Here is a 13,980-nt window from a genome sequence, read left to right on the forward strand (position 1 = left end):
TATAAAAAAATATGTATAGGTACATATATGTATGCTATAGTCCAAATTTACATTTCGTTCACTAATGAATATACTAGTTTTTTCCATTTACACGAAACAATCAGCACATTTTTAGTGTACACAAACGAACTAGTTTGTTCATGCACAAACTATTACACATAAGTATTTTCAATCGTTCGTACCGTCCTCTATGTATGCTTACTGGGGTCGCAATATTTTTAATATAAGCAGAAACGAGATTTACATATAACAATGTTCTTATGTGGCTACCATAGCAATTCCCTTTTAACCTTCCAGCGGGCGCGCTGTCGTAAAATTTACGACAAATGCGCTTTATCGCATCCGTTACTTTTACCACTTGGTGATAAGCATCGAGCTTCGAGCTATTCGAAGGTCAGTGTTTCCCGAAACTGCAGGCGAACCGGTTGTGCTTAGAAGTTTTTGTGAGTCATTGATATTTGGGAATTTTCGTTGAGTGTAAATTTTACGACACGTGCCTTCTAATGTAAGTATACTAAATACTTTTTTTCGTTTATTTTGTAGCTTAATGTATTTTTTCTTTATCTATGTACGTAGTTTTGTTTTAGACGTGTTCCATTATGGAGATGATGAGACTACAAGATGATCAGACGTCTTTTCCTTCGAGTGACAGCGAGTTTTCGGAAGAAGAAATCGAACTACAACTTGAAGATAGCGATACTGATCAAGAAAACACTTCAGACGAATCTGAAGGAGAGCAGGAAACAATGGAAGAATTTTTCATTGGAAAAAATAAATCTACAAAATGACGAAAGACAACATACCGGGTTTCTAGAAAAAACAAAGGTATAAACGTAGTCAAAGTACCCACTGGCTTGACTCAAAAATCTCGTGGTATTGAAAATGAACTACATGCATTATTACAAATTATCGATATGTCTATGATTGACGATGTTTTAAAATACACAAATATGTATATCGATCGGCTAAGAGTTAACCAGCAATATTCTAGAAATCGGGACTGTAAAAACATCGACAGGCCAGAATTTATGGCATACTTTGGTCTACTATATTTGATAGGAATAAAAAAATCTCACCATGCAAATGTGAAAGAGATTTTTGCCAGCGACGGTACCGGGATTGAAATAGCTAGAGCTGTCATGAGTTACAAGAGATTTCTCTTCATCACTCGTTGCCTGAGATTCGATGACAAGAATACCCGAGTTGAAAGGAGGAAAGTTGACAAACTGGCAGCGATACGTGAGCTTTTTCAAGCTTTCGTCAATAACTGCAAGTCATCGTTCAATTTGAGCGGATATACTACAATCGATGAGATGCTGCATCCATTTAGAGGTCGTTGTAGTTTCATACAATATATTCCTAGCAAACCAGCAAAGTACGGGTTGAAGATGTTTGCGTTATGTGATGCCAAAAGTTTTTACACATCCAATTTGGAAATATACTGCGGGATTCAACCCGCTGGACCATTTGCGGCCTCTAATACTCCAACAGATATTGTAAAGCGTCTAGTCACTCCGATAGAAAACTCAAACCGGAATTTGACCACCGATAATTGGTACACGAGTGTACCACTCGCTGATTATTTGCTTACGAAAAAAATAACAGTTTTGGGCCCAATAAAAAAGAACAAAGTAGAAATCCCAAAAGAATTCTTGCCGGGCAAAAGCAGAGCTGTTGGATCCGCTCTTTTTGGTTTCCAAAAAGAAAAAATGATGCTTTCCTATGTACCTCGGAAAAATAAATCTGCAATATTACTCTCAACATTGCATGACGACGACGAAATGGATCCTGACACCGGAAAGCCTCAGGCTATACTGGACTACAATGACACCAAAGGTGGAGTGGGTACAGTCGTCAAAATGTGTGCCGCTTACTCGGTCTCTAGAATAACAAAGAGATGGCCGTGTGTTGTTTTCTACGCACTGATGAATATTGCCGGCATAAATGCTCAAATTTTATACAAATTTGCCTGTCCAGAAAAGACTCCAAAGCATCGAAGAATTTTTCTAAAAAATTTAGCATTGAGCATGATGAAAGAGCATCTTACCTTCAGATCAAATATCAAATATTTACCGCAAGATGTAAGTGCTTTTCTCAAAGTAAATTACGGTCGGGAAGTTGAACCGATAACAGAAGAAGAAAATAGAAGCCTTCGAAAACGCGGTGTTTGTCGGTCATGTGCACTGGAGAAGAAAAGAACGTCAGCATCGATGAAGTGTTGCCGTTGCCAGTCCTTTACATGCAAGAAGCATTCTGCAGTTGAGGTGGTTTGTAGTAATTGTAAGAATGAAAATATAAATTCTGACTAATAGGTAATATTGATTTTGATTAATAATTCGGACTAATGATCGAATAGGTCGATAAAATATTTTGTTTTGAAATGTTAGCATATTTAGAGTGTTGTTTTGGTTTTTTGTTTAGAAAGTAAAATATATTAGTTAAAGTATTGTCATTTATCATTTTTCATAACCTTACAACATTTCCTTAACATTTACATAAAGAAATCACCATTTACATAAATAAAACACCATTTACATGGAGAAAACTTGATGACGTAAAATTTACGACAAGCGCCCGCTCAAAGGAAATAACTCTGCACGCCCGCTGGAAGGTTAAATACTTGACGTTTTGATATCTCAAAGGTTTCGACAACTCAAAAGTTTTGACAGCTAAAAGTTTCGTGTGATATCTGGTGAGTCTATTTGAAGATAGCTTTTGTCTATAAGCACTTTAATTAATAGCAATATTTCGTGAATGAACAAACTAGTATGTTTATGAACGAGCCGTAGTGAACACTTGGACTGTAACATATGTATAACATACATTTAAAAATATAATATGCCATATTAGATATGGTATTCCACAAATAAGTATTGATTTGTACACATGTGCAAACAGGGATTGGTAAATTTACACGTATAATATATGTATAATATTACATGTACATATGTATATGTATGCACATATATACATATATATACACTGAATGCATGTTTGTAAAATGATAAATATCTATGTGGGCTTCGGTCCGTTCGTCGTTTGGAAAAACAACATAAAAATAAAGATAAGACTGGATAAATCGAAGTTTGTCGTAGAGAGGTTTCAGACGGGTGAATAGTGATCGCGTCTGGCTTACTCTGTAATATATATTCCTTCCAAGTTAAGACATTGTCTTCCAATGTTTATTACCTCCATAGTCGACTGCATGTGCAGCTCCGTATATATATATATATGTATATTGGTATATATAATATATCGTCGACGGGGTTTTCCGCTGGTTTATTGCATATATTCACCGGGAAATGGGGAAATTTTTCGACTCGAGTTTCCAATTAAAAAATTTCGTTTCAATTATTTTGTTTTCGAAAACGCGAACGCAATTTAAAGTAAGTGGAAAATTGAAATCAAAATTTTGTACGATTTCATTCGTGTTCAAAGTTATGTTGTATCTGCGTAGCTTTTAACCTATTCAAAAGTTCGTACAAATCTCATTTGCGAAAATTACTTTATTTAATCAATTTTTCAATTTGTTATATTATTTAATACAATAAAACACTACTTGTTATAAAATATAATTAATATTATAAAAAAGTAACGGTTTTTTCGATCAATTGACTATTTTCAACTGTTTATATACTATACAACTTTGTTGGTAATACCGCTGTAAATATATGTTCATCGAAAACATTCATCTTAACTTATGTACATACATATGTACTTTAATGCAAATAATATAAAGTTCAAAATTATAAAGAATACTATTTTGATTTTTCGTATAAAAATGTATGTAAGTTGGAGTGAATACTGCTGTAATCTACATCTATGTAATATATAATTTCGAAAGAGACTTTTTATGTATGTACGTCTGTTTGTTTGGTTCATAGAATCCGTGACGTTCAAATTTAATAAAAAAAAAACAAATGAATATTCAAATAAATTTAAATAAAATAAAACTATTAACTATTATCATAAAAAAAATGTATGCATTGTTTACTATTAGATTAACCATGTTTAAGCGGTTTATATTACATACAAATACCGAGCGTAAAACCACTAGTATTATATAATTTGAAATATATACATATATTTTTATTTAATTTAAATAAAGCAATTTCTTTGGTTGAAAACCGTAAGTCTAATTTTTTTACGTAATTATTGTAGTTTATACCCGTAGGTTTATTTTAAATTAAAAATCTTTCTTATCTACAGAAGGTTCATATTCAGATATCTCTCTCTCTCTCTCTTTCGTATAAGATGAAAATTGATTTTTTAAATACACATATATGTATGTATGTACATATGTACGAGAAAAAGAGCGTGGAAGATTTTTTTTATTCAATTATTTTCATATAGTCTAAAATTTTCAGGACTGAAACGGATTGGAAAATATGCACTGTTGTTCTCGTTGTTTTCGTCATTGATTTATACATTTACTTGGTGAACTTACATATGTATGTAGTTTGGAATTGAATACTCTCGTTCATTACGGTCGTTGAAGTGGATACATTTTCCGGATAGCTTTAACGCTAAAATGCACCCTCGTAATGCACAATGCAGAAATAAACGTAGAATACTGCATCATTAAGGAAGTTTTCCATACATGAATATACGCATGTGTGTAAGTATACTATTGATAAACAGTTTCGAATCCCACTTTCATCCGTTTTATATCTCATTTGAAGTAAATACATATATAATAGTATATACGGACGAAGGCTGGCTTTCGCATAGTATGTATGTGTGTATGTGAGAACGTTTTTATTTTTGGCGACGTACTGCGCCGCCATATTTCCCGTCCGGGCCTCGTTTCCACCTGTGTCCATGGCTACGAGACGAGGGCTGTCGCAACAGCATCCATTATAAAACTTGGCTATTTGCTAAGTTGGCTAATTGGATTCGAATCGCACGGCAGAGGCCCGGGGTCTGGGAGACCCCGGGCAGCGAACGGGGCGTCGTCAGCCCGGGATTTTCCATCCCCGAGGGTAGTGGGAGAGGCGGGGGCGATGGTATCCGTGGAGACTGCGGGGTTTTCCGGGGGCATGGCGGCATTACAGAGACCTTTCGGTAAACATAATAAGGCTTTATTGCGTCGCGAGTTACATATTTGTATTAATGGCGGTTCGGAGTAATTTCCTCGAGTTTACCCGGTGTCGTCTCTCTGGCCACGCGCCGCAGTTTCGGCGACATTTGGCAAGTCATTTCGACTCAAATGAACTTTAGCAAACAATAATAATAATTGTAAGGGAGAATAGTTTTCAAGTGTGCGGGGGGTGGGTGTTTCTCCTCCTTCCTATTTTCTCCTTCGACGTTTTCTTTGTGATAATAATATTTGTCGAGCCGCGTTCGGTTCGGTTGGAAAATTAATTTCGCGTTTGACGTCTGTCTTGCGCTTCGGGCTTGTCAGATGATTTTTAAACTGCGAATTGATTTAGTTTGAGAAGTTTATCGTGGGATTTTATCGCAGTTTTGAATCGGACCCTAAGCCACGACTCGTCGCTTTTAAATTTCCGTCGGATTTGAATAGTTCGTCCGCGTTGAAAGTTTGTTGCGATTCAATGGGTGAATTTCTCGTGCATAGATTAAAATTTATTACGGAAGGATTGCGCGAATGGTTTTGTCGAGAAGGTTTCTTAAAGCCTGAAAGATTTTTCTTAAAAGTATATTCATATTTAGATAAGAAGAACGTACATACAGGGCCGCTCTAAGGGTAGTTGGCGCTCGGGTGCAAATCTCACCCCCCAAAAAATTAAAAAATAATAATAAAATTAAAAATTTAAAAAAAATCAGACATTGTTTATCATCAGAAGATATATTGTATATTTTATTTAATAGCGAGAAAGCCGTTGTACGCGTGGTCGGATAGCAAACCATTGGTGTTATCTCAAACTATTATATATAATACTAGTGTATTTACCCGGCTTCTCTCGATATTTGTAATATAAACCGCTTAAACATGGCCAATCTAGTAGTTAACTTTTTATTTAATTTATTTAAATAGTTTTATTTTATTTAAATTTATTTGAATATTCATTTGTTCGATGACGTAACGGATTTACGAACTAACATTACATATTTTCTAACATACTTACAAAGTCTCTTTCGAAATGATACATTAGACTAGTTGTTTTACCCGGCTTCGCTCAGTGTTTGTAATATAAACAGCTTAAATATGGGGAATCTCATAGTAAATATTAATTTGTTTTATTATTAAATTTATTTGAATCGAAAAAAAAATATATATCGAATCTTATTTTCGATTTGATTTCGATATTATCAACCAACTTACATACAAAGTCTCTTTCGAAATTATATATTAGATATATCCTTTCACTGTATATTTTATATAATTATATTTTAATTTAAGAAATGTTTACGACACCCTACACATCGCGTCAAATTTTCGCTGAGAAAAATAATAGATATGCATAATGTGAAGGGGGCGGCATCACAAAGAGTACGCCTGTTATACTATTGATAACTCATATATGATCTATTGCGAACATTTCACCTTATTATTCAAAATTGAAAGCCTTTCGTAGTTATATTTATATTATAATGGTGGTTTTACCCGGCTTCGCTCGGTATTTGTAATATAAACAGCTTAAACATGGCTAATCTAATAGTAAACATTAATTTGTACATACATACATACATATATACACATACATAAATATATACACACATGCAAATAAAATAATTATAAATAATCAAAATATAATACGGGCCAGAGTTTTTGGAATGAATGCAGATTTATTCCAAAAAAAAATCAGTCAAATCACCACACCTAATCAATCTAGGAATGGAAGAATGGAGATAATTTATTTATTTAAGTTTAAGTTTGGACCGTTGTGGCATTACAGGAGTCTTTAATACGCCACAATGGTCGAAAATATACAGAGGGATGAGAAAAAAAGATTAATAATCATAAAAAAACAATAGCCTTATAATAACAACACATATAGTAAAAATATCAAATAATAAAATATAAAGTAGTATTATAACTACGATAAGAACTATGTACATATGTACATCTTTTACAAAAAACTTATCGAGTAAAGCGAAGAGGAACTTTTAATTTAAATATAGAAGGATAATTAACTCTTGTTGATTGTCTCTTGCTTTGAAAATGTTGTAGAAAAAAACATCAAATCATTAAGGGTCCTTCTATCATGCTAATTAATTAATTAATTAATTAAGCTAATTAATTTTTAAATAAAACAAAAGACTTTCATAGTTCAATGATACATTATGTATTATATGTTAACACCGTATATGTTTATGTACATATATAAAAAAAATCCCTTCATACATGTTGCCTTTATATTTTTTTAATTAATTGAGTAAGCATTACAAATCCAGATAATTCTTTGTTAGCTTAGCAATTTAAAATGTGGATGTAATTTCGTGTAACAGAACTAGCACATATGATTACATTAAAATTCGTGTATATCGTAAAAGTAAAACGTAAAAATTTTGTATAATTTAAGATAAATATATAATAATAATTACATACATTCATACATATTGTTGTAACCTGATAATACATTATAAAATCGTATATAGACATACATATGTACATAGTTGCGGATGTTTTAACATTACTAGGCAAACTACTAATGTTATTAATATGAAATGCAATGACGGTGAAACTATACCAATAATTTCAAACGTTGAAAAATTTAATATGCTGATAATTGGATAGATATGTACCTAAACAGTGAAAAGTACACAAATATTATAAGTAAACAAATAGTGAAATAGTGAAAATTATTACATACATATTTTTGTTTTTTCCGTTCGGTTTGTTAACGATATACATACATAGAAACGCTGAAATAAATGCTATGTCATCACATAACACGATTAAACGCGATTTGAGGGGTTATTTAATTTGTATGAGAGTAGGTTTTTTAATACGCTTAACAACTTCACAATTAACTATTATACAATATAATATATAACCCTTCAAATCGTGTTAAAAGATTACAATTTTGCATTTTTATTTTTACACAGGCCAACAAGTAAACCCCAATGCGCCTTCCTAGACAATTAATCGCAAACATTGTAGCATTTTTATTACATAAATCAATGTATTTCGAAGCTGCGAGAGAACACGAAATTAAAAATTTATTAATTAATTAATTAATCCATAGAGACATCTATGGATTTAGACTGGAACATAATTTTTTACATATTGTACATAAATAAAATTCAGATATTTGTGACATAGCGGGTAGGATAATTTTTGGCAATTTGATGGAAGAACCGTTTCAACAATGAAATCCGATAAACTGGCAAACTCTGTTTAGAAACGACCGACTTGGAGTCACAAATATCCGAGTTCGACCAGCAGTAATAAAGATTAGCACGGGATCGAACCCAGTAATATCTCGGTGCTAAACATAAACGCAACCACCGAGCCATAAAATGTAATATAAAATGTAGAATATAAAATTATTAAATAACTTTTGAGAGGAAAATTATTAAATAACTCTACCTTTTTCGATTAAATTACTAAGATTACATCTATGGCGAGCGCACGTCTTTAATATGTATTATATACTAGTGTTTTCAGCCGGCTTCGCTCGGTATTTGTAATATAAACCGCTTAAACATGGCCAATCTAATTGTAAACATTTTATTAAATTTATTTGAATAGTTTTATTTTATTTGAATATTCATTCGTTTTTTACTAAATTGAACGAACTAAACAAACATACACACATACAAAGTCTCTTTCGAAATTATATATTACTAGTGTTTTTACCCGGCTTCGATCGGTATTTGTAATAAAAACCGCTTAAACGTGGCCAATCTAATAGTAAAAAAAATATTAAATTTATTTGAATAGTTTTATTTTATTTGAATATGCATTTATTTTTTACTAAATTGAACGTCACGAATTTTACCACCCAAACAAACATACATACATACATAAAAAGTCGCTTTCGAAATTATATATTAAGATACTAGTGTTGTTACCCGGCTTCGCTCGGTATTTGTAATATAAACCGCTTAAAAATGGCCAATTTGTTTGATTAGTTTTATTCTATTGAAATTTATTTGATTATTCATTTATTTTTTTTACTAAATTGAACGTCACGGAATCTGCGATGCAAACAAACATATATAAATACATATGTACATACATACATACATACCAAGTCTCTTTCTAAATTATATATTAGTTACTAGTGTTTTTATCCGGTTTCGCTCGGTATTTGTAATATTAACCGCTTAAACATCTAATAGTAAACGTTTTATTAAATTTATTTGAATAGTTTTATTTTATTTAAATTCATTTGTTTTGAACGTTACGAATTTTACGAACTAAACAAACATACATACGTGCATTCAAAGTCTCTTTCGAAATGATATATTAGATATGATGGGATTGAGCAAATTCGTAACGCGTGTAAAACAAAAACCCGTCTCTGCAAACGTTTTTTGCAAGATTCAATCTACGGCCATATTACCTGTCGCCTTCTATGAAAATCGTATCGAACCGCAATATCAAATGAATACAGTGAAATTGTGATCCGATTCGAATCAACCGGTCTGATTTGAATTCGCTTGCACTTTCGTCGCATAGCGTGATGATCGAACTAGACACTTTGCTATATTATATCACATATATTTTTGTGTGGGTGTGTGTGTGCGAATTTCCAGAAGGCAGTCGATCTGTATATTTGCGCGTAAGCGGCACTAGAAGGGGGCGTGCCCGAGGGGGCTCCCTTTGCGAGGGGGCTGTGCCCGGGCCACGGAGGCTGTATTGATCCTGTCGCCTAGCAACCGACTGGGCCCCCATCGCCTCCTCCCTCGTGTCCCGCCACCCCATTCTCACCCCCCACACGAGCATCAGTCGCAGTCGGACGTACGTGCTCGCACACTATTTACTCATTATCCGCGCACCTCGTACAGAGGAGGGAGCTGGGGGGGGGGAGATCGGGAAGCTGGGGGTGGCGGGAGATGACTGAGTGGGCGGTGGGTGGGGGATGGAAGGAATCACCACCCCCTTCGAAATCCGTCACGCGGGTTGCATGTCTCATGACCCGCTTATCGTCCATACCATTCGTCGTAGTTTGCACATTCGTTTATATCGCTATGGAATAGGTGTGTAGAAGCGTCGAAGCTTTCAACGAAATGTACATGCATATGTAGTATGTACGTATATACATGGATATTCGATTGTAGTCTTCTATCTTGTAAATGTAGCATTTTCGTGACATTGTATGCTTTTGCTCTCTACCTAGAGCGAGAGGAGACGGAAAATAGAGAACGAAAGGAATATCGATTTTGGTACTTGAAGTTATGGCTAATTCTACATACATATATGGAATCATCTCAACGTCTAGTTGGATAAAATTGTATACATCTTGAGTTTTGAAATACAAGCATTATATATGATAATATATGTATGTATCTGTGTATATTTTTAAATCATGAAACTACCAGCCGTATATGGAAATGATGTAATAACCGTTGGGGAAATTGAATAGATTTGTCGTTTACAAGCGAATATTCTACCGATTGATCAATTCTAAAAAATGTACATATAATTCAAAGCGAAAATTATTATTCAAATTTTATTCAAGCTCTCTTTTAGGACGTAGTAGTAGTTCTGCAAAAAAATGTAAATTAAATGATTTTTACTTTATGTGCGTAGTAACAATAGATGAAGGATTCGAACTCGGAATCGATCACTGATCTCGTTTCCATTATTTAGAAAAATAAATGTGTGTGCCTGTGTCAGTGGCGTAGCCAGGATTTTGTTAAGGGGGGGGGGGGGGTTTGACAGGAAAAAAGGCAAGATAATTTATATTTAATTAATGTAAAATCACAACATATAAAAATAAAGTAAATACGTAATAAACATATGGTATGAACAAAATTCAAATAAAATAAAAATAATGAATACTTTAAAAAAGTACGAAATTCACAGATCCAATCTTCACGTATTTATGTAATATTTTTTCTGCACTAAAATTTATATCCCTATGAATATTTAATAAAGCATGTCCATTTAGTCGATTTTCCGACATCGTATTTCTTAAATATGTTTTTAGTCATCGTAGTGTGGCTATTGTCACCGGAAGTGTTGCTAGAATTTTTAGAAGTATGTAAATATTAAAGGATTGCAAATTGCAATTGCAGCTAGTGCGTTTTTTGGTCGATTTTCACTAGTACTTATATGTATATTGCCAACCACATTTCCAACTCTCCAGTTACATAGAATGCAAAGCCCACAAAATATATCTTGGTTGTAAATTTCCCCCGAAGTCTTTATCTTATTTTTTAAAACACTTGATAGTTGAGAGCTTTTTCCATCAGGAGGCAAACATTGGAAATTTTCAAGTATATGTTTACGTCCTAAAACTCTGTCATGGATTTGGGATAGAAAACTATCCAAAAATGGTACAAACGATCAATTGCGACAGGAGTGGGATATTTTGCTGCCGACTGCACTCCGCCAATTATATTCGTTATATTCGTCACTTTAAGACACATTATTATAATTCAACAAAATGGTTGACTGCATGTAAATCGAGAAACAAACTTCTGTGTTTGTTTGAATAAACAATGAATAAACAGCTTAGAATGGATATTATAAAACATAACGCCGAAGTTGATTCGAACAGAGATATTATGAAAAGGCTGATTGGCGTTTGTTGTTTGTTAGCTAGACAAGAGCTTTCTTTTAGAGGGCATAATGAGAATATAAATTCATTGAACCGTGGAAACTATAACCAATTTTTGAAAACACTTTCAAATTATGATGCCAAATTAAGTATTCACCTTCAAAACTCCAGCATATTCAAAGGGACATCGAATAAAATACAAAATGATATAATTGAAAGTATTGGAGATGTGATGGTCGATGAAATCAGAAAATAAATAAAAGATGCCCAATATATAACAATAATGCTTGATGAAACAACTGATATTGCAAGTCAGTCTCAGCTTTCTACTGTATTTCGATATGTAAAAGATGGTGACATTCAAGAAAGATTTCTCGGCTTTTCAGATGTGAGCAAAAATCGTACAGCTTCGGGCTTAAGTGAACACGTCTTTAAATTACTTGAAGAATTTCAATGTGTAGATAAACTTGTAGCTCAAGGATATGATGGGGCCGCAACATTTTCTGGTCACTTAAATGGTTTGCAGTCGCTTGTGAAAATGAAGTGTCCCAATGCAATTTTCATTCATTGCTACACGCATCGACTAAATCTTGTACTATCTCAGTCTGTAAATTTTATAAAAGAATGTAAAATATTTTTCAAAACTTTACATAGCATTCCATCATTTTTTGCACATTCCACTAAGCGCATGAACGCATTGATTGAATCCGAAGTTAAAAAACGGTTTCCATCTGTTTCTAATACAAGGTGGAATTACAACTCCAGAATTGTTAACACAGTTTATGAAAATAAGCTTGAACTCGTCGAATTTTTAAATAATATTATTGATAATCCAGATAATTGGGATTCCAATACCTTTATGACTGCTAATGGCTTTGTAAAAGTGTTGGAATGTTTCGACTTTTCTTTCCAATTGGAAATTTTCAACGATATCTTTGCGTCGACATACACTTTATTTAATATTCTTCAGTCAAAATCTTTTGATATTAAATACCGCATAGATAAAGTTAAAGAAATAATCTCTCTTTTAAATGAAAAGAGAAATGATTTCATTTTAGTTTATACCACAATAAAAAATGATGATAATATCGAGTCACCAAGAAAAAGACGTCGAGATGATGATACAGAAAAGTATTTGCGACTCTATAATGAGATATTTGACACAACAATAAGGCAAATGGAAGTAAGATTTAATGACTTAAAAGAACTTAGTTTTATAGACTTAATTGATTTTAAAAAAATTTCTAAATTCAAAGCTTCGTTTCCTGACGAACAGTTTTCATCGCTGAAATCAAAGTATCAAAAATTTTTTAATTTGTCGAAATTGCGAAGTGAATTGATGGCCGTGTACAGTCTATCAGATTTTTCAGGCAAAACAGTCACAGAAATTGTTAAATTCTTAAAAGAAACAGAACTGGCTGATGAAGCATATTCTGAAATATATAAACTTTCTACCTTGATTTTGACTATTCCAGTAAGTACGTTAACAGTTGAACGCACTTTTTCATCTTTAAAGCGCATAAAAACGTCAATTCGCAATGCACAGGGTGAAAGCAGACTTTCAATGCTTTCAATGATATCAATTGAAAAAAAATTACATGAAGATATACAAAATCGAAGAAATTTCTATGATATGGTAGTTCAAAAATTTATAGAAAAAGGCGTTCTCTTTTTATAGAAAAAGGATTGCTCTCGTATATAAATGAAATAAATTTGAAAAATCATTGTGAAATTTCATAATATTATATATGTATACTACCCATATAATTTTGTACCTACTTGGAATTAAAAATATTTTTATATACATATATATATTTTTTTTTATTTTTCCTGTTCCCTTGATTCAAAAGTCACGGCACGCCACTGCTACATAAATATGTTTCGATCATTTCATATGACTTATACATAAATTAATGCTATTTTTATACATTTTGATCGATATTTATTTACGATATTTATAATATAATACTGATTTCTTCACAAGGTATAAAATTCCAACTGTTAAAATATTGATCAAAATGTTTAAAAATAACATTAATTTATGTATAAGTCATATGAGATGATCGAAACATATGTATGTAGTCATATTATACATAATAATACGTAAATTAAACATCCTTATTCAGCTGTCGCTTTGACACTTGTCCACGCTGTCCAGTTCTAAAAAACAACACCGGAGCTCTGCTGTCTATCTGCTGACTCCACGCTTTGAGCAGACAAAGTCGTGCCGGGTACACGCATTCGGCAAAGAATTTGCCGAATCCGCGAACTGGGCAACGTGCTTGCATTTTTCACGCATTCGGAAATTCTCTTGCCGAATGCGTGTAATAGACAATTTCAC

General features: G+C 33.0%; 2 protein-coding genes across 2 annotated transcripts; both read left to right on the forward strand.

Annotated features, from left to right (window-relative positions):
• Positions 1-914: 914 nt before the first annotated feature.
• Positions 915-2,309, forward strand: LOC143921574 (piggyBac transposable element-derived protein 4). The gene has a single exon (XM_077444925.1). The coding sequence runs from the start codon at positions 915-917 to the stop codon at positions 2,307-2,309; it is 1,395 nt and encodes a 464-aa protein (XP_077301051.1).
• A 9,613-nt stretch (positions 2,310-11,922) lies between these two features.
• LOC143921575 (zinc finger MYM-type protein 1-like) lies at positions 11,923-13,317 on the forward strand. Its single transcript, XM_077444926.1, has one exon. It carries the CDS (start codon positions 11,923-11,925, stop codon positions 13,315-13,317), a length of 1,395 nt encoding a protein of 464 aa, XP_077301052.1.
• Positions 13,318-13,980: the final 663 nt, after the last annotated feature.

The sequence above is a fragment of the Arctopsyche grandis genome, chromosome 13 (assembly GCF_051622035.1).
Source record: "Arctopsyche grandis isolate Sample6627 chromosome 13, ASM5162203v2, whole genome shotgun sequence".
NCBI lineage: Eukaryota > Metazoa > Arthropoda > Insecta > Trichoptera > Hydropsychidae > Arctopsyche > Arctopsyche grandis.

Coding starts and splice junctions, on each gene's coding strand:
- LOC143921574 (XM_077444925.1), top strand. CDS start 915: ATGTCTATGATTGACGATGTTTTAAAATACACAAATATGTATATCGAT.
- LOC143921575 (XM_077444926.1), top strand. CDS start 11,923: ATGCTTGATGAAACAACTGATATTGCAAGTCAGTCTCAGCTTTCTACT.